Source organism: Opisthorchis viverrini, assembly GCF_000715545.1.
Source record: "Opisthorchis viverrini unplaced genomic scaffold opera_v5_129, whole genome shotgun sequence".
NCBI classification, from domain to species: domain Eukaryota; kingdom Metazoa; phylum Platyhelminthes; class Trematoda; order Opisthorchiida; family Opisthorchiidae; genus Opisthorchis; species Opisthorchis viverrini.
This window is the reverse complement of record NW_008751783.1, coordinates 1,251,952-1,279,384: the sequence shown is the minus strand read 5'-3', so window position 1 is coordinate 1,279,384 and position 27,433 is coordinate 1,251,952. Positions and strand designations below refer to the sequence as shown.

The window sequence follows — 27,433 nt, the reverse complement described above, 5'->3', positions numbered from 1 at the left end:
ATATATATATATATATATATATATATATATATATATATCTGGATTCATAACTGTTCCAGCCAGCCGGACGGAGAAAAGTTCCAAAACAAAACATCAATCATTGAACTCTTCGCTGGTTGCAGTTCCAAGGTAAGTTTAAAGAATTAGGTTACGAAACAACCGATGTACCATTTTATGTTTTGCTTTAAGTTCCAACATTTACTGCACAAAACCGTAACATCTGGAACAAGAAAAAGAGACGTTTCTTACCAACCTGCTGCAACGCCTGAGTGTGTGCGAATAGGTGGGTGAACGTCTTGCCAACGCTCTCCGTCGTTTTACTGACCATGTAGGTGTTAATCACATTAGCAGGACAAATGTTTTGGATTTATTGATGTAGGTGTTTGCGTGATTACATGTCGAGCACTATGCTTCTACATGAAATCTTTTATCAGGTAACTTCAAAAAGACAGATCTAGTGAAATGTGCTTTTTCGATATCTTCTCGTCAGACTCGAACAAACAGGTGGTAGACTGAATATTGGTTAGTTGCAACACGTCTCCGGTTAGAATAATAATTCTCGTGGTCAAAGATCTATTTGTGCTTGGCCGAAAACTAACTCAGATTGCTAGGTGCATATAATGCAGTCTTCGGTCTAAGGGGTTGTCCGCGCAATATTGCACGAACCGCTTACGAAAACAAAGTTCAGGCTAACAAATTCTTATCCTAGCGAGCCGTCTGGAAGCCACTTGCGAAGCATCCAGGCATTCTGTTGAACAGTCCTCTTGTTGTTTGACTAATGTGAATAAGTAAACAAATCATATATATATATATACATATATATATATATATATATACGCTGAGCGNTTCTTGTCTAACTTGTGAACAGCCTCCAACAAGGCAGGTGAAATAGAGCCGCAAAGAGTGTATTTCCAGTATTGTTTCCCGAGTTTGTCAAGATCACGTTCCTAGATGAATGATAGTCACTAACTGGAGGCAGGCGCAAATCTATTAGAGCCCCAGCTTCTCGTCTGTAGGCCTGCCGGTAGAGGATGCTGAGACCATTGTCATCTCTGAAAAATATCGTCATAAAATCCTTCCAGCATACCAATAGACGGCAACCCTACGTAACAGTCTGAGTGTCTCCGACCGTGTGCAAGCACTGCTACGACTCATCTTTCTATACAAAATATGAGTTGGTCTTGAACACACAAATTTGAAAGAATACATCTGGCTTGATTTTTCCCAGGGTTATGTAACAGAGGGCTGACATTATCCTGTTGAAGAGTGCGGTTGGGACTGGTGCTATATAGCTTCGCGTACTGTAAAACGTCAATTACGACTATGCCTTGTGACTGGCGCCTTCTTGTTTTGTGAAACGGACGCGCTAAGAAGAGGAAAATATACGTAAATTGACGGTCATTCTTTGGTGAAGAAGACGCTGGAAGAATCTCTTTAAGAATATCTGACCATTGCCATTTCACCTCCTGGAGTCAACGTACAAAGGAAGGATGGCTTCGTTCTCAATTCGATGATCAAACGATCCATATGCTATTTGCCTTACTAGTGTCTTCGTAAAGGGCTGAATTGGGGAGATCAATCCATGTTACTTGGGGGTACAGCTGTACCAACTGACGCCCCGGAATACATAAGTTTATTTACTAGATGAAATTTCGTTCTGGAAATTACTCGACAGCATTTTGGTCTCTACTGTTCTAATAAGGGTATAGAAGTCGTCGGGGATAAGGTATAAGTAGTCGCGTTTCCGCGACCCTCATTTCAGTTTGTCTCACTGAAAACAAGGATTTAAAAAATATCATTTGTGACTCCTTCAGCAAGCTATGGGTAAATGGCTTCAGACGGAGAAAAAACTCTAAATTTCACACTCAGAATAGATGTAAAAGTCCAATAAGGAAGTACTTTCGGACTTTAGAATGTCTCCTTTACACGTTTGGTTTTTAATACCGTTACTAGAACGGTTGTCATTGGGGTTGTCACCAGAGAAAGGCTTGAGTTTTGCAGGAAGTAAAATGGTCACAAGAGTGAAAGAAATAATTCATAGCGTTGAATTTGTCTCAAAAACTTCTTTCTGAGACATTATAGTTGTTCACTGTACTTAACTTCTAGGAGCCCGGATCATCAGCAGATCAGAAAGCCTTATATAGCGTGGAACAGGTGGACGACATAGTGACTATGTGAGCGGATAAGGACAATACCATTGTGGTTATGAGCGAGAGTATTTACCTACAGGCCCACCACTACCTGGTTGCAGGTCTTTACCGGTACTTCAATAGGGGAGAATACTAAGTCCATAATGAATAGAAGTGAAGTTGAAGTTGGCACATATTCATGGCTCGTGATGAACCGCTAAGTGCAAGGTAGATGGTAAAGATTGTACCTCAAATTAGGGCCTGCCAGCAGGATATCTCAGTGAGACAAATAATGGACGCAATGGTTTTTGCACCCCAGATATTTTAATATTATACGCTGTAAAATTAAATAATTTTATTCAGAATTCACATGACCTTCCTTTTTTTCTCCATACTTAACGTTCGAGAACCAGGCCTAGCAATGTAATCTCCAATCTCCCCGTTTATGGCAAATATTTCTACGGAAGATTTCGAACCGAAAGCTTACTCTACCCACCCAGTATATTTTGGGGTCATATATACGGCACTTTCATCGTGCGTAAACGAGGCAAGGTCAATGAATTTTACAACTATCTGAATGACATGGATCCACACAATTTAATATGGAGATGGAGACAACTTCGGGTGCACTACACTTCTCACACTGTAAACCTTTGTGTATCAGAAGTCCACCGGCACCTGGGCTATCTTGAACTACTCATCCGCCCATTCAAATTTGGCATTTGCAATCAAAGCCTCATCTGTAATTAGCCGAACAACGAACAAGTGTTACGTAAGGACACTGTTCCAAATTGAAATAAAGAACAAACTTGTCGATAGTGGATATCCCGTCAGTTTGGCTGGACTTCAATCACGAAGGGTGTTCGTACCGGTGGTGAAACTCTATATGGAGTGGACTGAGACAGCCGTTATTCCATATACACTAGGGACATTCGGAGTCATTAGAAGGATCCAAAAGATGCCTTACGTAAGAGCGGCGTTCCGGAAAGGAAGTAGTCTTGGATCCGCACCGGTTGAAGTAGATGATCGCCTCCCGGCGATCAAAACCAGGGACTGTTTAGAACATTAAATGTAGCGACTGCACTATGCTCCATAGAACTTTACACCAGAATCGGCGAGCACAGGAGAAAAGTAAACAGGCCATCGAGAGACGCTTTACCGAAGGACTCAGTAATGACGGGACAAGCAATAGACACGAAACACAAAGTAGATTTGGAAAATGTCGAAGTTTTGGGACGAAGGTTACAGCTCAGACCCCAGAGAATGATCGAGGTGGCTGAAATCACCAATGTGGATAAAGTAGAAGCCGTAGAAGTGTAAAGCGTGTGGAGAACACTTTTAGATCACTTGTGGTAGTGTGCATTTATCAGCAAAGATGAGTCATTAAAAACAGTGAACTGGATCTTAAGTCTATAAACCAGGCCGACAGAAAATTCCTCGTTATCTCATCCCCTTCCAACGAAACTGTTATACCACTTACAAACTCAGATAAATCAACAAAAATTACGAGTAGTTCTTATTCGAAGCTCCCTGGGTCTGAAGACCAAGGACCCAGGAAAGGATCTGATCGAAATTGATTTGAAATTCCCTCAACCCATCAGCCGTAAGATTTAGACGACCACCTAAACCCACAACATTAATCTAGCGTGATACTCGAAAGAGTCCTTGCTGTCTGATGCCTCACCTACCTTAAAACTCAGCCCATTTGGTGGATTACTCCCCAAGATCTGAAGAAGCTTTTTTGTCCAAAAAAAGAAACTATGACAGGCTTTAAAATTACAGACTGCTTACCAAACTTCTTCTGAAAGCGTAACTTCTCAACAGACTCTCTAAGAGTCCATTGCTATTTATTGTTCCCGTAAAACCTGTGTGTATCCATCCATGTATCGATTAGATTAGTTTTCCTCATGGCACACCATGCCTGAAGCATTCCGTCTGGGTGATGCAAAGTCAAGAAACGAAAAGTACCATCACACTCATTCGGTGGATCTAATCTTGGTGCACCACATGTCGATCTTCTAACGAGATATCGAAGAACACGGGATAGTGTGACTCTCTTGAACGTCAAAAATATGATGACTGTGTATTTAGTCTTATCTAGATGGTGTCTTTAATCTTGCTGACTAAAATGCCGGTAAGATATGACCCTCTTGGAAAGCTCATCGTTTCCCTGCCACTTTGTGTGTGTAGGGTATAGACAAAAAAGTAAGGTATTCTTTTCCAACATTTGATATGAGATCACTGGGAAAATGAGTCATTTCATTCAGATGAACGTTGGGAAACGAGAAAGCTACATCAAGGTGTAGATCTATAATTAGCTGACTTGAAAAGTGTATATATCGTCGAAGAACTGGGGCTTTTCAGATAAGTAGCGTGTACACGGATAACTTATGCCTGGTCTAAGTCTCCGGTGAGCCATCAGGGAATTACCTGTTGAGGGTGGTTCACTGTTTTATGATGAAGCGCACTGACTGGTTAATTCCGGGTAACCTAACATTCATTGTACTTGTCGTTGCTTGACTTTCGTTTAATGTGCTGGTGAAATACCCTGTTTTCCAGCGCTTTAGTTAACTGTTTGTTTAGGATTTTGTCCCCTTCATGAAGTTTGTCCTTTCCTATTTGATAGAATCCGAGGCTTGTTTACTATGCCACCAGTCTTATAATAAGGTCGAGTCAAGATACTTTGTTTGATTAGACATCTCTATATTAAGATGCAACGGTGTCTCTACTATAGTGAGAACGAGTGCTGAATAGCCTGTCTTCATTTTCTCTGTGGCCTCAAAGGAAGTGGTTAACTGATTAGACATGTCTCAGAATCGAGCTTTTACCTCCATTTGGTCCACTTTTGTTAAAAGTAACATCAAGTGACATTGTAAATGCACTGCTGCATTTGGTTGGGGAACAATATCTTATGGTATGTCTAGGGCTTCAAACCATTTCTTTTGCTTAGGAAGACCGTACTAATATTAACGATGGGAATAATTAGGAAGATTGAGCAGCAAAGGGATTGCAGATAGCCAGTTAACATTCATCTTGCGACAGAGCATTTAATGTCAATTGATCTCGTTCTTTGGTGGTGGTTGGGGGGCGATTTCTTGTTTGGTTGACCGAAACGACCTACTTAGAATTTTGCCATCTGTGGATCGTAGTAACCAAGTTTCATCTTGTGGATTTACAGAACTGTTGGACATTTTCATGTAATTCGTTTATTGGATTAAGCAAGGTGTGGTCCACTGTGAAACGAATGATGGAGGACCTAAAGCGGGAATTGCACACACACAGTGAAAATCAGAGTTCGTAAGTTCGTTTGTTGAGATAAACAAAGTAAGATCAACTACACACGAAGTACTGGGGTTCTTATTCTTCTACAATATTTATTTTCCTACCCATATGACAGAAGTTTAAAGGTTTACCGAGATACCTCTTCCCTTAAATTTCAGATATTTTAGACAAAATGATGATACTCTGAAAACATGCTAACTGGTGACGAGCGGCTTTCAGACACTGTGCGGAAACACTCCAGTGTGGTTTGCTTGTGTACGCAGGCCAGAAGCCGGTTTCGCAGACGTGGAGAAACCTGTCCGAATAACACACGTTTAAAAAAGCCTGCTAAATGGGGCAGTCATTCGTGCAGCTGAAGGGTGGTGCAACGTGGCGGTGAGAAAACTATGCGCAAGACAACTGGCTTCAGTGCTGAATTTCTTCCAACTGTGTCTGTGAATACTGATGAGTTTTGACAATCCTGTTGGCTCAGTGAGGTGCAGAAGAAAAGCAGTCCATTTTTACTTGTTGAAAGCGGAATGATGGATTGCGTGTTCTGGGCACGGAGCAATTTAAATTCACCCAGTAGACCTTCTGCATGTCAATTTTTTAACTTGGGCAGTGATGGCGACGCAAGTTTTAGCAATTGGTGCCGGGTAGCATGAGTTTTTGACCCAGCTGGTGCCGTGTGTCTGGTTGTAGGTTGGCTTTCACCTCGGTGGATTCATTTAGTTAATCAGCAGTCATACACGTTGTCCAAGTATGATGGAATTTTCTCAAGGCTCTTGTGTTTCTTAGGTGACTTGGTGATATTATGACTCAGCTGCCTAATTAGACCACCGGACGGCAGAAAACATCGGTGGACTACTGGGATATATTGAACATCGTGACAAGGCGGCCTGTGCGCAGCGTATTTGGTCAAAGAAGCATTCAGCTGGGATTTGGCGAAAAATCCCCTGCCAAAACCGAATGAATGTATGTTGCGAACGGCGTACAATTTGGGTTCATACAGAACATGAGGTGGACGGACGGTTGCGATGACCGCCTTCTGGATGATCTCAAATGGAGCTGAAACCAACAGCGTGTTGTGAAAGTATTCTAAATCCCAATGGGTGATGTTCGTTTGAGAAATCCATTGAAATAATTGTTTGGCTGGTAGAATTCCAACAGACAATGAGTGTGGATGAAAAATTAGTCAACACAAGTGACTGAATTTGGAGCTTCAGACGGCCCAGAATATCCGGGTAAGACAGGTAACCTAATAGTCTTGTTAATCAAAAATGTTTTCTAAGGCATTTCTGGCTATTTTGCAGCTACTCCGGTTTTCGGGGTCTTACTTTCTATGGTGGACGAACGAACATTTTGCCGGCCCATAAGCTTTGGGTGCTCCCAAAGTGAGAATACTACTAAAAGGCCTAAACTAACGCCATCCGCCAGTGAATGTCCAATAAAAGGCCTTGCACGGAAAGGTTTCGCTCAAACGATACGTTTACTCGAATCCAATCCTTCCAGTGTGTTAGTGAATTACCCACAAAAAAAACTGAGGAGTAAGTTATTTGACACGAGACTTCAAAAATGGCTCAGTGGTCGGAGCTCGAATTTACTGACCGAAAGTTCCGTGGTTCGAACCAGGCCTCTGCCTCTTGACTTCGCCTGCCTAGGTTTGGGCAATCTGTCACTATCCCAGCCCTCGTGCTTCCTTCGGAGAGAATGACAGCTAGGCACCAAAAGGGTGTTACAGCTGAAAGATTATCATTTATCTTTTCAAAAATGAACACGAATTTCGAGGAAAATGGGCTGTTCAAATAAATATACTCAGAACACGGATTTGCAAACTGACCGCGAACTACTGGTTGAAAAGGAATCATAATAAGGGCTCATTTATTACGTAGCTTTATCGTTATTTTCCTAAGTTGAACAGCCATTGTAGTTGTGGTCGGTGAAATTTCGTAGATAAGGAAGTTGTTGACCTTTTCGCTGAGCTTTAACAATTTGTACGCAAATGTCTCGCCACTAAACACGTTTGACTTAGCGCGCCAGTGAACTGAGCGAACCAGTTAACAAAATCAGGGTCCTAAAGAACTTGCAGTGATCAGGGAATTTGACGAGATTTTGGTTTAGTTTTGGAACCTCCTGGTGACAGTCGTAAAAGTGACGGCTGAAGCATAATTATCGGGCTCATCTAACTTCGACTAATACGTCCTTACTTGAGTTTGCTGTTTTCTGCACTTAGTAGTACGTACTGTAACTGCTGCTGTTTCTTGAACCCAACATTTCCATAAGAACTGTTCGCATTACGCCGTATTCCAACGACAGGAAGCGATCTTATCAAGCTGGGATTTGAGTCACAATACAATCCTTCACCACATGGTCAGAAATACCTCTTGATTGGTGTCCAATTTGATCGCAATTTATGGGGCGTTTTCGTGCATCGTTTGCTTGAGAAAAGCTAAAAGTAATTAACAAAGTGGAGTAAAGACTTGCTGTTGATGGTGGTAGATCAAACCAGCCTTGTGTGCTGTAATGAAGAATAAAATGGCGGGAAAGTCTTGTCAGTTTAGTTCTTTTTAATGAATATATACTCAGTCAGTATGGAGTCAATCACAGAGGTTTGTTCAACCAGATTAGTAAACTTCGCGAAATTTCGTTTATCTTTCAATACAACGGATGACTGAATAGATGAGTTTCATGCGAACTCTTTCTCCAAGCTGAGTGGATGGGAAGTGGTTTCCTCGTTTGTCTTTTATAAAATTTAACCTCAGAGGCGTGTCCATCCGTCTGAAAACCGGCTGATTAGAAGTGTGGGTCGAGTGCAATTTTGCAATTGCTTCACCTTTCACTAGTTCCATTCTTTTTCCAGGTTCTTTAATAGTCCTGGCTTAGTCCCTGTTTGGTCACAGATGATGTGTTGATTGTTCCCTTGGGTTCAAAAAAGAGCAGTTTGAACGTCTAAAGTCTGTAACTGTAGTCCCAAAATCCCTCATTTTCTTTGTGCTAACACGGCACGGATCTGTCCAAACGTTATGGACGTTATTGAAAATGTGATTTCCACAAGTAACCTGACATTGACCTTTAAATTCTGTCCTCCCACGTGTAGAACCACTAGCAAGGAACAAAATAAATGATGCGGATGAGTGGGAGTGACAAGTCTGAGTGTTCAAGGTAAATAATTTCATGCACGGAAGGGCAGATTTTGCTGTACTCTGAGAATCGCACTAACCCACTGCTTCAAAAAGTTCAACAAGAGCAACTGTTCCTCGTTGAATTTTTAGGATGACCTCACTTCTCGTTTGAATATGACATTTCTCTCCACGTGAGTCCCGCAAAGCCCAGCTGCAGACTAAGCAACGAGCAAATAACTGTTTAAAAGCTCTTGTATTTGGAATCGAGCGGTACCCAAGTTCAGAATAATTAATTTTACTCATGAATTAGACCTGATCCCAATAGGTGAACAGCTGCGGATTGGGATATGAATCCCTAATGTTAACTTTATGACGGCAGTCAAAGCGGCGTAAATCGACTACTTGAAACTATTCGGTTAAAATGAAACATGCGGTTGGAGGTAAAATAGTTGCGAACCACTATCATCCATGTTGGTGTAACCAGTTGATGTCTTTCAGCTGAACTCTCCATTTACTTTGGAGTACTGTTCACAACACCGTGGTTTGGTGAGTTCCCGCTGTTCCAGTTCCGCAAACACGGCTAAAAGAGATCTTCACTGAGACGTTTATGGTGGTTAAAGTGGTCTGTCAATAACAAAAAGCAGATCAGGGAGTAAGCCCGAGACACCTGCCTTAATAGACGACCCATTACTTTTTAGGTTTCAACATGGAAAAAGCGAGATGTCAAAAGTTCAGCATTTTTCCTCTTACCGCGTCATTTTGGCAGACGAAAGATTTCAACTCAATTAATTATTCCTTTCCGAATAGCCGACTTTTTAACGGTGGTGGATTATGCGTAATTACCACTTATCGCAATGTTTCACCTATGGTTGTTCCCTTACTTATGACATTTTGTTACCAAAGCACGATAATATGGCAATCGGGCCTATGAAAGTTCAACGATGGGCGAAAGTTGTGATAATGATATGCAGGTATACAGATGTACAGACATGATGATATACAGATAATGATATACAGTAGCGTGAACTGTGGTACCAATACACTTTGTCCTTCCATTTTGCTAAGTAGAATGTGCCTGTACATCCTGGACCTGACAACATATTTGCCCTGCTGTTCCTTCGGCGTGTCTTAATTATGCTTTCCAATGCAAGAGTTTTGGAGTATTAATTACGATGATTAGATTTGACTCACTGGCTCTCTCTGGATATCTTAAGATTTCGTATGTTTGTTTCAGGTATTTCTAATCCACGTAGCGTCTCTAAGAGTTTAGCAGGGGCAACCGGGCTAGAAGATTCATTGATGTGTCTTTTTTCATTAATTACATAGTCTGTAATCAAATAGCATCAGAGGGAAATCATCAGCGTTAGATTCTGTCATAATTCTTATGCGTGCATGATTGTTGCGCAACGAACGCATCTTTATGAAGACGGAGATTTATCAAAAGTTTGGTCAGGTGGACTGTAAGGAGGCATTTTGCGGTGAAATAAAGTCAACAAAAAATTTATGAACCCTTGGCCTCTACTGATGTCATGTTCATGTCAGTGTCACGTATCGGGTCTTTCCAAATGAACTGGTTCCCCTTGGAGAGTAACTAAAGAAGGAGTTTAACCTCAGTTAGTTGAATAAGGCACCGAATGAGATTCAAAGGACCACACTTCTTGCACACCTACCTTGCCTTCCACTTTAATCCTCACTTTCCGCTCCTAAAATGATGCTCTCCTGGCAGACTAATCGCCGAAAGAGAGAACAATATTCCGATTGTCACTAAATGTAAAAACACTGAAACTTGGAAACCAGTGGCCATTGGTTGTTTGCTATTCTGATCCGCATTTTAACAAGAAAATAACCAGTAGTTTCGAGAAAGAAATATGAGACGCCGATGGGGTCACTCATAACCGGATTGCACCCAATTCATTTGAAATAACATTACAGTAAAGCATTCCGTGACGTGCTGAGGTATACTAGGTTTATCCTGTTGATACCCGCAGGGTCTCCATTATCAGGTTGATAAACGGTTGGAGGTTAGTTAACAAGAATGGAAAACGGGTGTAATTCATCCGTTGTTGCTGACGAATTTTTAGCCAACCGTCCTACCAACGATTACGATGTGTGCCTGAGATAACCAGCGTACAAGCAAAGCTAGAAAGAGGGAAACAATAGAGACTTAGTGGTACTATACGCCTTAGAATCGAGCACAAATATTGGGCGTAACAGTTCCAAAACTTTGGCTCTGAAGTGTTCCTGCAGCTGGCAACCTCTTCAAATTATACACAAAAGGGGAACGCAAAGACCGGCAGTTTATTTAGTCTCTCAATTACATTCATAATTAACGTGGACAAGTCAGCCTGTAGAGTGAGTTCAGACTCATATTGAGTTTCCGAAGTCCTGGTGTAACTTTCTGCCTCGAACTGTCATCAGGCTACAGTTTCAGAAGGCTTCCCGCTAATTCCGTTAAAATACTTTGGTGAAACTTTTTGTCCTGCCTTGATCAGCTGAGTTAACACAGTATGGGAACAATATTGCGGTCCGGCTCTTTGGGCACTGAACGCAATTTCGAGCGCACCAGACAATATTTCCACCAGTTTTGCAGTACATCTACCACATGTTCACGTTACCTTGTGAGCTTAAGAAGCGTCATGCTTACACCCGGTCAGGTGTAACGACTCTTGTATTATTTTCTGACTTACGTCACCTTTGGCATCATAACCTAAAGTAGATTGTGAATCTGGCCCTACTTTATGGTTGTGTTGCTTGATCTCTCCTATCCGATAATCTCAAACTTCTGCAGTTATTCGGCGTGTCTCTGTAGGACAGTGGTCTTTAACTGGCTCCAGTGTGGCCCGTAAGCGATCACTAGGCAGTGAGAAGGATTCGCTCAAGCAGCAGATAAAGCTCATCAAGTCAAGATGCCTGGAGGACCTCATAGCTACCTACCACCTACCGTGGCGCATTGTCAAAATGCAGTGCCTTCCACCAATAAGAGCATGTTAAAAGAACAATTCCAAGTACACGGAGAAGACGCCAGGCTTGATTAACGAGTTTTGAAGAGAAAATGAATAAACTATCTCTGACGAGCCCCACATTTTGAGTTCAAATCATGACAAAATTGCATCCCAAACGCGATCAAATAGACAGAAAGTACTTTGGAATCTACATACACATGACAGATTTATTTATGAATGACTTGCGTGACTAGAAAGTCGTTCGATTTTTAGATGAAACTGGAAAACTTTTCGATCTATACTTTCAGAACAAACACATATGTGATGGTCTAGCGGGTGGCATTTGTTAGGTGCTGAATTATTCGTACTAGCACTTGTCTATGCTCTGTTGTGTTTGAATAGAACTGCGGGGAAGTGAAACAGAAACGGAGAATATGTAAGCACTGCTCAACAGTCAACAGAAGAAAGGACAGTGCTTAATGACACACTAACTAAACCCCTCTAGGAAAGTCAGAAAAACTGATTTATAGATATGAATATAAATACTTTGTTTGAAAAGAGTGCGCAGATGTTAGAAATGGGCACTCAGCCGAGTCTCATTTTATCGGCATTCTGCATATATTACATGGCACGGACTGGCCCTCAAAAATCGCATAATTACACTGAATACGAGGGACGCTATTGGGTCCCAGTTCCAACAACTTTGTATGCAACATGGTCCGAAAATCAGTTAATCAACCGATTATTTCTCTTTTTGGGGAATACGGTGACCCGATAAGTTAAAATGACGGACCGTCTACGGGCTTCGTACAATATATGAGTACACAGAGTACCATGAATGAAGTCGCTAAACCAAAGTTGTCTCTTTCGCCTGTTCCCGCGTGAGTGATAAATGAGTGAATCATCGGGTTCCTATTGGCGTGCGTTATTTCCATTATCACAAAACATAAATCTTTGGGCACGATTCCCAGTGTTTTTCATGCTGTTGGTTTCAGAACAGACTGGGGAACAATGGTGATTAACTTACATCATCGTGCAGAAATAAGCTCGTCGGGTGACAACAACAAATGTACACGTTTTGGTTGCCTTTCACCCTCAGGTGTGGCCTTGGTTAAGGAAACATACAGGATTACATTTCTCACAGTACCACTAAGCCTGATTCCATTATGCGGAACCACTGAAAGCTACTTAACCTAACTCGCTGCCGAAAGAAATGATTACGGAGCTTATCCACGTAGCTGGACACAAGAACGCAACGGCTTGTATATCCGACCATTGTTGGCAACAAAACGCCAGCCAGAAGCTAGTAAATGATTATCATTGAAGGAATGAAATTTAGTAACCAGGTTTGAATTCACGTTGTGCGAAATTAAACTATATATGTGTACATCTTTATAGAAAGAACTCCTGGGACAGAACTCCTGGTGGACAGAATGTTATTCAAGGTGGCAGTAAATACTTCCAGTTCATTATCGGTGAGGTAACTGCAAAATCTCATTGGGATTTCATTAGGAGACTTTTTGTAACATCTGTGGAAGTTTGTTATGTTTACTTACTTAATTAGTAAGCATATTTCAAAAGCGACTAGTAATTGGATGTCTGTGAAACCGACCAAACGGACAGCCACACTTTGTGACACCAAAGAACCAAACAATAACATGGATTTATTTTTCCTCGAAATTCCAAACTAACCTCGAAAGAAATGAGCTTTTCGTTTGTTTTGTCTACCCTCTTCCAACTTTTGAGAAAACCATTCATCATGGACTCCATCCTGCCGGAAGTGAATGGCGTGACTCTTTGTCTACAGTCGAAATTATTCCCGGATTTTGCACGTGGACAAAAAGGAATTGACGATTCGTTTAATATAATTGCACCAAACCTTTCCTCAAACCGGTGTCTTTGAAAAATATGCTTGTGTTTTTACTTAAAGTGACACATATCTCAGTACTGAATAAACGAAGTGTCTTACTGGCACAGCCTTGTTGTATACGCAAATCCATAGCTCAAGGTTACTGAAAATGGTATCAAAATTTATGGGTTTTACGGAGATATTGGCAGTTGACAGTTTCACAAAGTTAGCCACTAAATTCAAAGAAAGAAGTTGAGGGTCACTGAACTTCATCGACCAATCACCCTTATTCCGTAGGAACCTTCGCAAAGATTAACGTGGACGGACTTCATTCTACATGACATGAAATCAGCAAGTTTTCCTATTGGAATGCACAAAAGCAGCAGAGTTTGTAATCATGACTAAGAATGAAAACTGCCCCACAAAGTGCCCCTACTTTGCTTGCTGAGAGGTAGTGTATATAGGGGGGATGGACTTCTCTCTTGGCAAAATAAAGGCACGTGAATAATTGAGGATATTTTTTATATGATTGCCTCATTTGCTGACATGATTTTAGAGCCAGGAGCTGGGGCTATCAGAAAGAATGTGTACAACTTAAGACAGCAATGGAAATGCGTGCGCAAGGTACAAGGAATAAAACTAAGAAACTGCACTGGACGAGCAGTTCGGGCCCTAGGCCAGATTGTTTTTTAACAGACCTGGAAAAGCGATAACTGAACGATTTGCAACCATAAGAAAACACGATTTGGAGTTGGCACATCACCATTGGACAACCCGAAGCAATTTTCAGAATCTTTAAACAAACGAATCAATCAGCACTGTTCAACAGGTTGTGGGAAAATGATCACACAAGAATGCCCAAAGCTATTTGTATCCAAAGTTCCGTGGTTGCACACAAAGAAAAGATCCAGCAAGCCCTTCACACAGTAAGAGCATGAAGGTGACTTGAAGTCATTCAAAGCTTAGTATCTGCAACGGTGCTTCCAAAGGGTGGTTTAAACTTCGTCCGCTGAATTTTTAAAATGAAAAATATGAAGAAAAAACGATAATCTTTGTCATAAAACAAAAGGCTCTCGGGAAAATGGTGCAAAATCATCAGCATAGTGAATTAGGGGGAGAGACGAGTAGGAAACTAACGGTTTGGAGAACGTCTATGTTGTGAAAGATCAAAGAACTTTGTTGATCTTCTAATCTCGTATAACGGAAGACAAATACTTGAAAATAACCAGTCGGATAATGGAGAACACGACCAACAAATCGAAGTTTTCCTATCGACTATACGAACGTGGACAATAAATCAAGGAAAAAATCATCGAGTACGGAAGTAGCTTTTATCGTTGAATAAATCAATTGAGTGCACTATAGTGTTTGAAGGCCATGATTACTCCTTTATGTAATCTGTAAGAGGTCGGAAAAACAGACGAATTTTATAGAGTAGTGAACAACACAGCCTGTTGTTCCAGATCATCAGAACAAGTGGACAGTAGGCAACGGGACAAATTTCATCAATGGGCTTGGTTGCCGTGTCAGTGCGAATGACGTTCTGCATCTGAGAGATGGAAGGTTTTGAAGTACTCACTCATGATGAGTAAATATGCTTCGGTACCCAAGCATTTGAAATCAAATACTACTTAAATTAGGGCATGCGATTCCAAGAAACGCTGTGTAATAAACAGGCAATAAATAGTTGGCAGAGAGTGACCAATGTAAACTGCATTAACTTGATTTAATAGGTTTCTGTTCAGTGCAGTGATGATGATTTGGCATTGGCCGCGTTTACTTCAGAAAGAATGCTTTCAGAAAATGGTTGTGATGTTTTATCAAATCGTTTATTATATCGAATGAAGTAACACCTAGTGTCTAGACACTTGTCCTGTATTCTCGATCGTCTGCCCTATATTAAGGAAAGCTGGCAATTTACGTAATCAACACAACCTTTAAACGTAGGCTTGTTTGGTTGCAATGAGATCATTCATGTTTTCGGGATTGCCGAGATTCGTGATTTGTTGACTCATGAGGAACCTAAAGTAGCCTTGAACAGTTAGTTTTTTCATCGGGCTAAAAGCTCGTTTGACTATTAGTTAAACAAACACAAATAAGATTTAAGTGGTTGACCGATAACTGAGTGTTTTGTTAGATAGCTGAAGGTTTCTGCCATAAAAACCGCAAATCTTCAGGCTAAGAACGTGGAAAGCCATTTATTTGTCTTGCCAATTTCAACACCATCCCGCTGGTACCAAACCCGACTCCACTCATAGGGTTTGAGTTTTATAGGAACTCCGCTTACAAGCGATAGACGGTCTCATTTTTTAGACAGACCCCAAGCAAGAGCAGTTTTGAGTATCAACGATAAATTGCTGCACGGAGTATTTGATCCTCCGCCTCTTTTATAATATTGGGGAGAGCAAGTTTCAGGGGGTCTGAACCGCGCCTGTTGCGCAAATATAATTATAAACCGGAGCAATAGCAATCAGCATGCTTGCCATATTGTTTCTCTACGCTGTCATTTCCTATCGCGATCCAGAAAACCTATAAAACTTCTCAGCCTGTGGAGCACTGATTGCATGCGTGGTGTCTGCACCGACAGGACCCTTACAAACAGGCTCCGTTCTGATAGAATATGAGCGTATAAATATTGAGCAGAAAGTGCCTGGAAGTGGGGTTTCGATTGGGAAGGTCCCCAGATAGTCCAGCGGAGGAAAAACAGAGAAAGTTGAATTCGATTTGTGATGGAAATGTCTCACGTCTTCGGGACAGAGGCGGGGCAGAAGTGTCACTCTCCTCTTTCATACAAACATTGGATATTCAGAGGTGGTCCTATAACAGATCTACGCGATGACTTTAAGTACTCCATAATTGAGCCACGGGCGCTGCGTCTGTGTGAGTATTTTTCTACTTGATTTAAAACGCCTTGCGATAAATCACTTCGGTAATTTGTGAAGCCGACGTGGTTGTGTGTATAATTATAAAACCGTCTGTAGAAGAGAGTGAAATACATCTGTGGACACGAGTAAGTATGTCAACCTGCAGCTTGGCTAGGATTCAATTATGTGAGTATTTGAGGCAACAGACGCTCATGAGCACTAACAACCGGGTGTGCTATCTTGTTGACGTGGCACGCAACGCAAAATGAAATACATTATTTAGCTATTTCTTCGAGACACAAGAGTGTTTACATAATACGAAGCAGAAAAGACCTCCAAAAGTCTTTAAACAGAAAAGAGCCCAGGTTCTATGTGGACCACCAAGCCGAAACCCAATACGTTCAAGCCAGTGACGAAAACCTCTCTATTGATTGAAATACTGAGGGACTACATTTACTCGCAGTGCTGTCATCCTGCCCTGCAGAGATGACGGGCACCGTCGAAGTGTTAGCTTTGCCCACAAAACGGTACTTATGGAACACGTCACATACAAGCTGTCTCTCGAGAATTTAGCAGTACTGATAGACAGGATAAAGTATTGTACGGCAAGGAACCAAAGTGAGCAGTGTAATAAGTCGCTTGATATTAAAAGCATCAGTTGGGCTTTTTGAATGCTCTCTTTAGAGCCTGGCTAGAAGGTACCAAATAGAATTGGAGTTGCGTTCGCATTGTGTGAACATGTTCAATAAGTAAAATGATCAATTGTCCAGAGGATCAACTCACGTGAATTCGGTAGGTTGGCTGTGTAAATTCCGGTGCATTGTCGTTCTGATCCACGATGTATAGAAGTAACCGAGCGAATGATGATTTTGGTGGACTTCCTTTGTCCGTGCAATTGATGATCAATGTCCTATCGAACATGGTCTCGCGATCCACACTTTTTTGTACGAATAAGCTATAAACATTCCACTTTGGAAGTTTGTCCGTAAATGACAGACGAAAATAATCTGACATTATTGGAGGAGATTTTCGATCAGGAAACAAACTAAAATTTGGTGCTTTGTTTTGTTCCTGTGTCAAATAACAATCGACCGTACCACCGGGTCCGACGTCTCTGTCGCTGACAGTTACAACTGCCAACGAATCATTTATCGGGTTCATGTTTTCCGGAATGTATAGTAAATCTGGATCAATTTGTGAAAGTAGTCCGGTCGACTGAGCACGCTGAACGTGCACCCGATAGGCTTTTGGAAGTTGTGCCCTAACTTTGATTTCTGGCGCGTGCGTATTTGCATCAATCAGTTTGATTGATACTTCCGTTGAGCTAGACCGCGGCGGTCGGCCATGATCGGTTGCGTATAATTTGAACCGCCACTCCCTAGGTCCGTTGTCATAACTTAGTTGCTTTGCTATTCTCAGCGTTCCACTTTGCCTGTCTAAACTGAATGTTTTCAGAATGTCTGGATCTGTTGAAGTGGCGAAGCTGTACTCAATCTCACCATTCAAACCGGAATCCCGATCGAGAGCAAGAAATACTTCATCGTTTGTTTGCAATGCAGGGGGCGATGAGTATTGTGCTCCTACATCAGACTGGCGATCAGTATCGTTCCTGCCCAGCAAACGTACCTCACTTTGAACCGCCGCGTCTTCTTGCACAATAGCCACATACGAATGACTTGTGAATTGTGGGCTGTGATCGTTTTCATCGATAACGACGACACGAACAGTTACAGTGCCAGTATGAAATGGTCTGCTGCCGTCGAAGGCTAACAAGGTTAAATTATACATGGGACATTCCTCACGATCCAAGGGAGCCACTACATGTAAAAACAGACGGAAACGATAATTCGATGTTTGGGTGGATTCCTTAGAGACTTGTAACTGAAAATATTCCAGAAAATCCTGTTCTGCTTGTAACTTGTATTCCTGAATTCCATTTAGGCCAGTGTCAGGATCGTTTGCAATCGGCAATTCGGTGGAAAACTTTGAATCCAACTCTTCGGCAACTTGAACAGTAATGTATTGTTCCGACCAAGTTGGAACGTTGTCATTGACATCATTAATCGTAATCCGTATAGCAATATACTGACCGTTTGTTCCAATAGCTACGCTGCTCCATATGCATTGGTCCGGGAAACCCGGTTCTGAACAAAGCTGACGATTGTTGTCTCGATCAACAGGGCCGTGGGTCCGCAGGACTCCACCTGTGTCAATAATAAAATAAGGATTCTGCGGAATAACAAATTTCACGTCTGAATTCGGTCTGGGATAAATGAGCTCACGAAGTCGACCGATTTGACTGCCTATCTGAAGTTCTTCGTTGATTGTGAGAAGGATTGGATTGACTTTAACCACAGAATTAGTACTGGAAATTGCAGGATACATCAAATCACGTGTAATGGTTGACGTAGACTGTTTGGTTGGACTGATCAACATGGTGAAGTAGGAAATCATCAAGAACACATGCTTGTTGAAAGTGACTACGGACATAAGTGAGAAATTTGTGCTGATTGCTTTAGAAATATCACATCTTTGTTGTTGTTGCCTATCTGTTGGGCAACTTTTCGCAAAACATTGTTGGGATTCACTCATTGTACAGGGCATTTCATGGATACACGGCACTTACATGATCGATCCATTGCACGTTTCGAAAATTAAAGTATCCTATACATTTTGCGGTGATTTGTGAATAAAATTTATCATTACGCACGCCTATATACTTTAAATATCAGATTTGCGTCATTCTACATAAATACGATTGGCGGATTTCGAGGCCATGAGACTTTCTGAAAAGTGATTGGTCGGTATGTTGATCGGGGCATTTGTCACGGTTTTCCTTCACATCTATCCAAATAACTGGTGGAAAACGAGAAGGTAGGATATCCAGGGTGTCTTTCGAATTCCGATGTATCGTCCAAAAGTTTGCATACATCTGTGGATAGGTTAATTCGACGTCAAGTCGGCCTCCTGTTGTAAGGCTTTGTCATGCTTGTCTTGCCATTCGGAATATTTCATCACATGACTAAAGGTTGTAAATGAAGGACATGTATTTCCCAGCCAGTTCACTGTGGTCTATCAACTTTCTACCACAGATTTATAATCATTCTCGGTAATGAATTCACTCGGTAGAAACTGAAAGTCGCTTAGCCGACTGCTGCGTGCATCGTTCCTGGATAGATTAATAATTCCTGTACCTCAAGCGGTGAAGTGAACTAGGAGTTTGTATTGAAGGATCATTTTGACGGGATTCGAATCATGTCGATGGACACCTAACCGCTATTGAGCACTGTTGCCTGACGTTTAAACTTTTCTGGAGTCCTTCTGTGGGCCTCATTTTTTGTGTCGTCTTACGTACAATAAAGAATACCTGATAATAGCACGCGAATGTGTACGCACCAGAGATAGCATTCGGGATTGACATTTTGCATCGCGGGTGGAACATGATGGCCAGGATTGAAATGAGGCACAGAATAGCGTGTGAGTAACTCCTATAAATATAAACCCTATCGATTTTCTTGAATGGTTGGGGAAAAAATCCCTTTAGAATGGGATCTTGAGGCAAACTTGCCTTTTGTCATTCGCAGATTCGTCTGTTTTGAGAGGCTTCAATAGACTTGAGCCAACCTTGGAATCCCTTCCGCAGAAAATGTTCTTGGATGTACCGGATGATAGCTACCCTGATTCACCATGTGCAATACGTGTGCGGCAAAATGCAGGACGGCATTGGTGAACAGGAACGTGGACTAGGTCAACACGCATGAATGCTCGTTGTTGCCGCCATCGGGAACCGTCTCATCCCCACAGCAACTAGTGCCAGCAGACAGAAACTCTCTAACCGGTCTAATAATGTGAATGTCTCCGCAAATTTCCGGACCAATATAGAAACGCGCGTGCCAAATTATTGCTGCTTAGGACCAAGCGGGTTCCGCTTTTGTAAGCTCCGTTGTCAGGCCTTGATTTTTGTTATCCTCATCTTAACAGTAGTCAAAGTGAAAGTGAAAAATTAAGTTAAGAGCTTTTGTGTTTAAGTAATTGGGCTGTTTTCATCATCGGAGTTAAGCTGCGAAAAAATGAAGGTACAAGTATTCCATCTGCAAGCCAATGTCCGTATAGTTCTTTAAATTCAGTAGTTTATTATATTGAAACGCGAGTGTCTAGTTCTTTTCATCCTGGGCGGACAAATAACCCGGGGCATTTTATTCGACAAATACAATAACATTAATAGAATAAACGTTGTTTCGTCTGGTAGACGTGAATTATGAAAATGAAAGACGAAAATCAAGCGCGAAACATATATACTCACACGTATGTGCGCACTCGGTTTACAGAGGAACCAAGTCATTTGCTCTGCTCGTTTGATCTGCTTAGGATATATAGATAGGACCTACCTCTCAGCTTTATCCTACACACGTTCAGTACTGTCAAACGACTGGCCAACAGAATGCCCTCAAGACACCTAGTTTATCAGAAAATCGATAGTTGCCAAATATTCCCTCTTGATGCGGCGGTATTATTGACCGCATACTGCTCAAATAAGTAATATGTGATGCCATTGGCCACAGTCACGTTCCTGTTTAAAAGGTAGGAGTATATCAATCTTTTCTACTTGTAACGTTAGCCCCGAATCCATCAACCGGATACGTCGGTTTGATTTTGGATTTCCAGTGGGATCCTATTGGGCTTTGCTCCTGGCCCGCCAAACTGTGGGTTGAAACGCGGTAGCCAAATTTACCCATCGGGTAATTTTTAGTACATAATCGCTAAGTGGACGTTACAGTTTAACTAGCGAGTGGTGTTATCAGCCCAAAGGGTGTGTTAAACACATTCAACTTACCCCAGGTTCAAATAATCTTTAATCAACAAGGAGAACACAGAATTTAACTAAGTTTTATAGGCGTTTTCATTCCGATAACGGATGGTACACCTCAAGCAAAGATGGTTGGATAAGAGCATTCATTTTGGTATGGTCACACCACTAAGACGAAATCACAACCAAATCAGATGCATGAATGAGAGAACGAAGATTTGGTTCCACGGATTTAAAGAAGGAGAACTGAAATAAGCAGGGTATTTACCCGCGTTGCTACGGCTGTATACAGGTCAAAGGGTACAAAACCTAGCAATGGGTTGCTTGCGTTATGTTTCCATTTACTGGGAGACTAGAGAATTCTACTGATAATACGCTCTCATCCGCTAACCTCTTTTAGCCATTCGGAAGACAATTAGCCACCAGATATATGTGTATTGCTTCGTGCACTGATGGCCAGCACGGCCTGCTGGTTGTACAGAGAGGCGTTTTCTCATGATCCGATTCTCTTCTCTCTGTTCAGCTGTGATGGAGTCGCGTCACCTAGGACAGGAAGCGCTCATGACTTTGCCGGGAGTGTTAAGAATCACATTGCTATTGACTGCGGATGGCCACGGAATCCGACTTCAAAACTAACCAATGAGGCCGCTGGCCGAAGAGCTATTCCGGTTCTACAGATGGTGTGATCGCTCATTCAGCCCTCATTCTCTTCCATATCTGCTCGTGACAGCATTCTAGCATCAAGCGAAGTTTGGATATACTGGCCACAAACTGAGTTCTGCTCTCTAACTTTATTTCTGTGCGTTTTCAGTTGCTTGGATTTGACAGTGTCATGATAAACTGAATGTGGTTTTCCATTTACGCTGATAGTACATTTTGGATTTTGCTGTTTTTTCCACAAGAATCGCGTCTCAGTATATACATCGCGCTTAGGAGATTTGTATTCGTACTGATTTGAGCAAGATTCGGTAATGTGGGTACTTGGTTCGCATTTTGTGGTGTAGTTTACACGAACGTTCGATTTTACGACGCCCCCAACTGTATCTATCCATCGTCGAATTCCGATGACGACAAGGACATACGCGTGTTCATACTACTAATTTCACTAGTGCTATTTTCAAGTGTACTAGAATTTAAATTTCACAGCTTCATTAAGAACCTATTCACCAAACCGTGCTATGAGAAGGGCGAAGTACCAGTGTTGAGGTTCTCGATACAAAACTTTGAGTCACTCGTAGTTTTGATGGTCCTGGATACCAAATGGGAGAACTGGGTTAGAATGTTTACCATAGAGTCTAAACAATGCCGAGCAAAATTACACGACAAACATCAGGTGTTCACGTTCGTGACGTCAGCAAGTACGCAAGTTTGATACTGATAGGTACATGGCATTTTCAATGTTCGCACACCACAAAAGGCAAAGCGGAAGGTTGGCTCGATAGCACGAGTTGTGTTTGTCTCTTCAGAGGCCTCTTCAGGTCTCGTGATTCTGATTGTCGATGCACGAAAAAACGACAAGTCAGAACAGGCTCAGTAAACGCGGCAAGTCCTGCAGGGGTAAGCGGGTCAGGTGCGCACGTTCACCCACATACACACATGCTAGAATACAAGTGTCGGGTGGGGCGACCTTTGTGGCAAGATTAATGGCGGGTGCAGAGAACAAAGAAAGTGATCAAAAGTACAGGGGAGGAGTGAACAAATGATTGGGCGAATTAACATGAGGTCAACTTAGTTTAAGTAACCAGTACCACCATAAACGAGAGATTCAGCTGGTTTCCAGGTGAGTCTCTCGAAAGAACCAAATTAGTTTGCAAATGAGTGTATATTCGCTAATTTCGTGCAATTTGGTTTCAAGTAGATCATAAGGTTGACGGAAACCCGGGGACTGCGCCTACCTGATGAGCCCCAAGAAGGGCGAAACTGATCGTGGGCTGTCGATGGATTTTCAGCAACCTTATGAGTAGTACATTACAAAGATAAACCAGTCTAGTTGTTGACCGTATTATGACACCAGTTCGGGAGAGGGGTCGCTTCAATTTCCCAAATGACTGTTGCTAACTTCGCACATCTTGCTGTTTGTGGCTGTTGTGGCTGATCCAAAGCTGTCTCCTTGTTTTGCAGCTACTGTACAAGGCGACCCTGTGGTTTTGGGTGTATCACAGTTGATTATCATGTGGATAATGTCTAACAGCCATGGATCTAGGTCTTCCTGTTTTTACAGGACATGCCCAGACAGTAGCTGTTGTCTCTGATTTTTCCAGCATTTAACTTTGCCTAATATGCTGTCTCAGTAACAAGGAGCTCTTGGAAATGCATGTGCGTGTAAGCAAATAGTCTTTATGAAGTGTTTTGAGCATGTGTAGTTTTTCAAGGATATCGGTTACTTTAAGCTACGCGGCACATTCACATATATACTCCTTCACGGAGTATATATGGGGTTCTGTTGTCTTATTTAATATTTAACATTTCGAGAGATTTGCTTTACGTAGCAGCCTTAAACCAGAAGAAAAGGTATTAAAAATAATACATATATTTCATATAATACATGACATACTACACTTCGCTACGTGGGTCGAAGGGCTGGAGCATTATCTAGGCAACGACATAGCGCTATTGTTTTGACAGCAGGATAAACTCTGTTAAGTTTACTACTCAGGTCGAACTATTAGGTTTGGAAACCACTTCTTTACGATCCCAAACGGAGTAAGTTTGAAAGCGTTCAGAATTTACTGCTTAATCATAGCTCCCATTATCAAGGACGAATAGCCAGAGCTGTTTGAAAGAATAATGGAGCAGATTGAATCTGAGTTACACGACTTTGTGTTGCCAAAGATAGCCAGTACAGCTTGTGTCGTAATATGGTTTTGATCTGCTACCTGAGTGAAGTCAGGAAGAGAAATATCCTTTGTTGTTGTCAGGAAGGTCAGATTCCTGAAAATAATTCCAGAATGCCCGAATCCTACTCTGACCCTCAAACTCAACCAAAATCACCGTAGGAAAGCCGTCAAGCATCCTGACCAGGACAACTAGCCTCCTATTAGACGCTCAAGCAGTCGATCGCTTCAACAACGACCGACGATAATGACTGCTGAGGCGTGCCATAGAATCATGGCGGACGATGATGAGTGTTCACCCAACGCTGATCGGACAGCTTGAATCAGGATCGAAAGTGATCACACCGAGTTACTTGGAGGCCACCTACCACAGGAAAGTCGTGACTCAATTGGATCAGGTGGCTATCAGTTACCGATGGAGAGCCTCAGTTAAGGATTGTCGTTCTTTCTGGGATACGCAACTTGTCTCTGATCACCTCATTGTGCGGGCCTGGTTAGCACTTCACTTTCCGTCGTCATTACGCTTGTCAATGTAGAGCAGCTCTGCTCATTCACTTTTGCAAGTTTCAGTAGCCGAAGAGTTTCCAGCTGATGTGGCCAGAAAGATACTGTCAACATACAGTCATGCAGATGCTTTCCTTGGTTCATATAATAACCAGATGCAAGCGATTTTTAATAACCTAAATAACTGCCGCACGGTTTGACATGCGCCTCGTATCTGCAAAGTGTAAAGTGCTGCTGCAAGACTGGGTGGGTTGAAACCCATATCTCATGCCTGCAGGTGAGCCAATTGACGTGGTAGTTAAATTTGTTTACCTGGGCAGCTGTATACGTTCCGACAGACTGGCTGGAGATAAGATTACTTCTCGAATCGGAAAGGCCAGGGCAGCTTTTACCAACCTTCGACACCTACGATGCCGAGTGATGTCAGTTTGTCTGTTAAGTGGAAATTTCGCATTGCGTCGGTGAGATCCATACAGTTTTATGGATCAGCTACGTGGTCTCTGCACGCAGAGGACATAATAAAGATGTCGTTGTTTGACCATAGGTGTCTCTGCAGCATTGGTCAGGTCTGGTGGGAATATCGACTTAAGCAATGCTGAAGTATGCCAGATGGTCTTATGCAGAAGGAACTCTCTCGCGATAGATGAATTACTCACGCTCTATAAGTTACGCTGGTTAGGACATGTACCCCCGCCCATACCAGAAGACCGCCTGCCTCGCAGAGCTTTTTTCGCCCAGCTCTGTTCTGAGTTAAAGCGACCTACAGGTGGATAGTGTATGTTCTAGCAACGAAGTGTGAAAACACTGACCAGTACACTTAGTCGGATCGGTAACTGCCACATCCCTGGATGGGGACCCCGTATATGGTCAAATCGCGCAGTCAGTGGTACTCGTGAATCAAAGCTATCGTCTTGAATGCGTAGGTACCCAATATCGGATCGAACTGAACATGTCGTTGCCTCCAAGCCCTTGCTGTATACCTCATACTCTCCCGTTTTCCGGTGAACGAAACTATAGCAGCTGGAACCAACGCTCCCGTGGTACCTGGGTTGTAACTGATAAACTGGATCGGAAGTGAATTTATTTGAATGTGTGTGCGGTAGATGGTTCTAAGCTCAGCTAATAAACCGTAAGTTATTTAACAAATATGTCTTCCATGATTAACCACTTTCAATTTACAACTATTGCGGTTAGTGCCGGAAAACGTCTAATAGCTGAGGCATAGTTACCTAGACATTCAACCCTAAGCCTAAAATATTGACGCACTATTATCAAACGCGGATGTGAATCACCCACGACAGGTATAATTATCGATTTCACGCTTGTTTTCACAAGCCAGGTCTACTATGGTGTCATAACTCCAGAGGTATAAGCTCTAAAAAAAACTGCTTTGCATTGCCCACCAATGGCGTATCTTTTCTCAGCTAACGGTACATTTTTTGTACTAAAATGTGAAAAACAATCAAGCCAAGAAATACAAAGGACCATCTAAGGCCCAGAAAGTACCTGAAACTTTTTTGTTATTATTCAAGTACGCAAAATGTTTCCAGGATGGGTGATATTACGTTTGTATGTAGGACTTCTCGTTAGACAATCGCAATCAAAGTTACCTGATTGAAGTTTTTTGGAGGAAATCTTTTGCAACAATAAAAAACAACATCCAGAATTGACCTGTCACGTTAAAATCCACTGCTCTGCTTTCACCGTATTTACTACCTCCTTTTCCAATAAAACTGACAGATTTGTCAGGGGACAGCAAAGATGTTCGCTTGGATTTACGAGGCATCCAGAACTAGTCCAGTTGATCAACAACGGTACTCGAAAATAGCAGAATGTCCGGAAACGAAGCAGAAAAATTAAATAGCGTGTTTCTTTACTATTTAAAAAAACCCATGATAAAGAATATTCTATCACTTGCAAAGTTCTGTTTTATCAACGACGTGGAACATTTTTACCATCAACAAACTAGGAAGCAGAGAACGTGCAAGTAATCCAAAGCAAGATCCCCATATCTTTGTAGATCGATTGATTTTGAGATTGACCGCCAGAGAGACATGAGGATGGATACTTCAGAATCCAGCTAGAGGTTTGGAATTTTGGTCTTCCTGCTGCTAAAAATCCTTTTTCTGTGGGAGAAAAGTAGAAGACTTAAGTCCTGTGTGGACATGAAAGGCAGGATTATTTTTCCCCTGGGGATTGACATTAATTTTAACCTCTGGCTCACGTCCCTGGCAAGACATACAACTGGCAGTGCCCTATTAAATAAAGGTTCACAATTTATGTCTTTACTGTAGCAGAACACGGAGTGTGTCTCAGAAGTGTCCTTTAATTTAGTTCTTAAAGTTATTCTAGATGAGGCTTCGGACTCTACAAAATCCTAATAAACTCATTTATCTGACGGTCAAAAAGGCAGTTGATTGCCTTGCCGACTCAGATTAGGATCAGCTGGGAGTTAAATTCCGCAAAGAAAGAGGCAAAAATCGTTTCTGGTGAACCACTCAACTATTCCAAAACCCTGAAAATACTCATAACGGTGTTAATGTAGAGAAGCAGTGTTTTATAGAATTTGCCTCCGATTTATAGAATTGAACTTTTGAAACTGAGTATCTATGTTATGCGCGACCATATGAGACGGAAAACTGCAGGTAGCTAATATACATAAAACATGAATTGAATTGCAAACATTCAACGGCATTATTAGTCGGCTTCTGAAATCCGTAGAAAAGTGTCATTCCTCTCCACATAACTAGGATCCAGATACCGGATGTAAATGGGTATCGCGTTTGAGGTAAAACTAGGGTCACAGTCCGGTACAGTTTAATTGCAAGTGTCTCATTGAATTTACGCTAGACCCGGAGAAGAAACAGTTCCAGTTCGTTTAACCACCATGCAGTGTGCACACTTGTTTCCACAGTAGAAAGGTGACCACGTTACCATCTACAAGCAAGCTCAATTCCGCAATAAAGCTCATACCCATCGCCAGAGAAATGACTCTTCACAAGCAGATCCTTGACTGCACAAATTGTCTGCTTCTCACGTAGTCAGGAAGATGCTCATATCGGCGGAACAGGCATATTCACAATTATGTGTCCAGATTGTAGCCAGGAAAACCATTGGTTTG

At 42.0% G+C, this 27,433-nt stretch overlaps 2 protein-coding genes across 2 annotated transcripts in view; both read right to left on the bottom strand.

Moving 5' to 3' along the window:
- Positions 1 to 18,759, bottom strand: part of T265_06262 (hypothetical protein) — a gene marked incomplete at both ends in the record, with an annotated part of 39,923 nt that extends 21,164 nt beyond the window's left edge. The window contains one exon of the mRNA XM_009171472.1: positions 16,942 to 18,759. Within this exon, the coding sequence (XP_009169736.1) occupies positions 16,942 to 18,759 (1,818 nt within the window). The remainder of the gene's footprint in view (positions 1 to 16,941) is intronic.
- A 1,432-nt stretch (positions 18,760 to 20,191) lies between these two features.
- The window catches only part of T265_06261 (hypothetical protein), a gene marked incomplete at both ends in the record, with an annotated part of 93,437 nt that continues 86,195 nt past the window's right edge, over positions 20,192 to 27,433 (bottom strand). The window contains one exon of the mRNA XM_009171471.1: positions 20,192 to 20,227. Coding sequence (XP_009169735.1) covers positions 20,192 to 20,227 — 36 coding nt within the window. The remainder of the gene's footprint in view (positions 20,228 to 27,433) is intronic.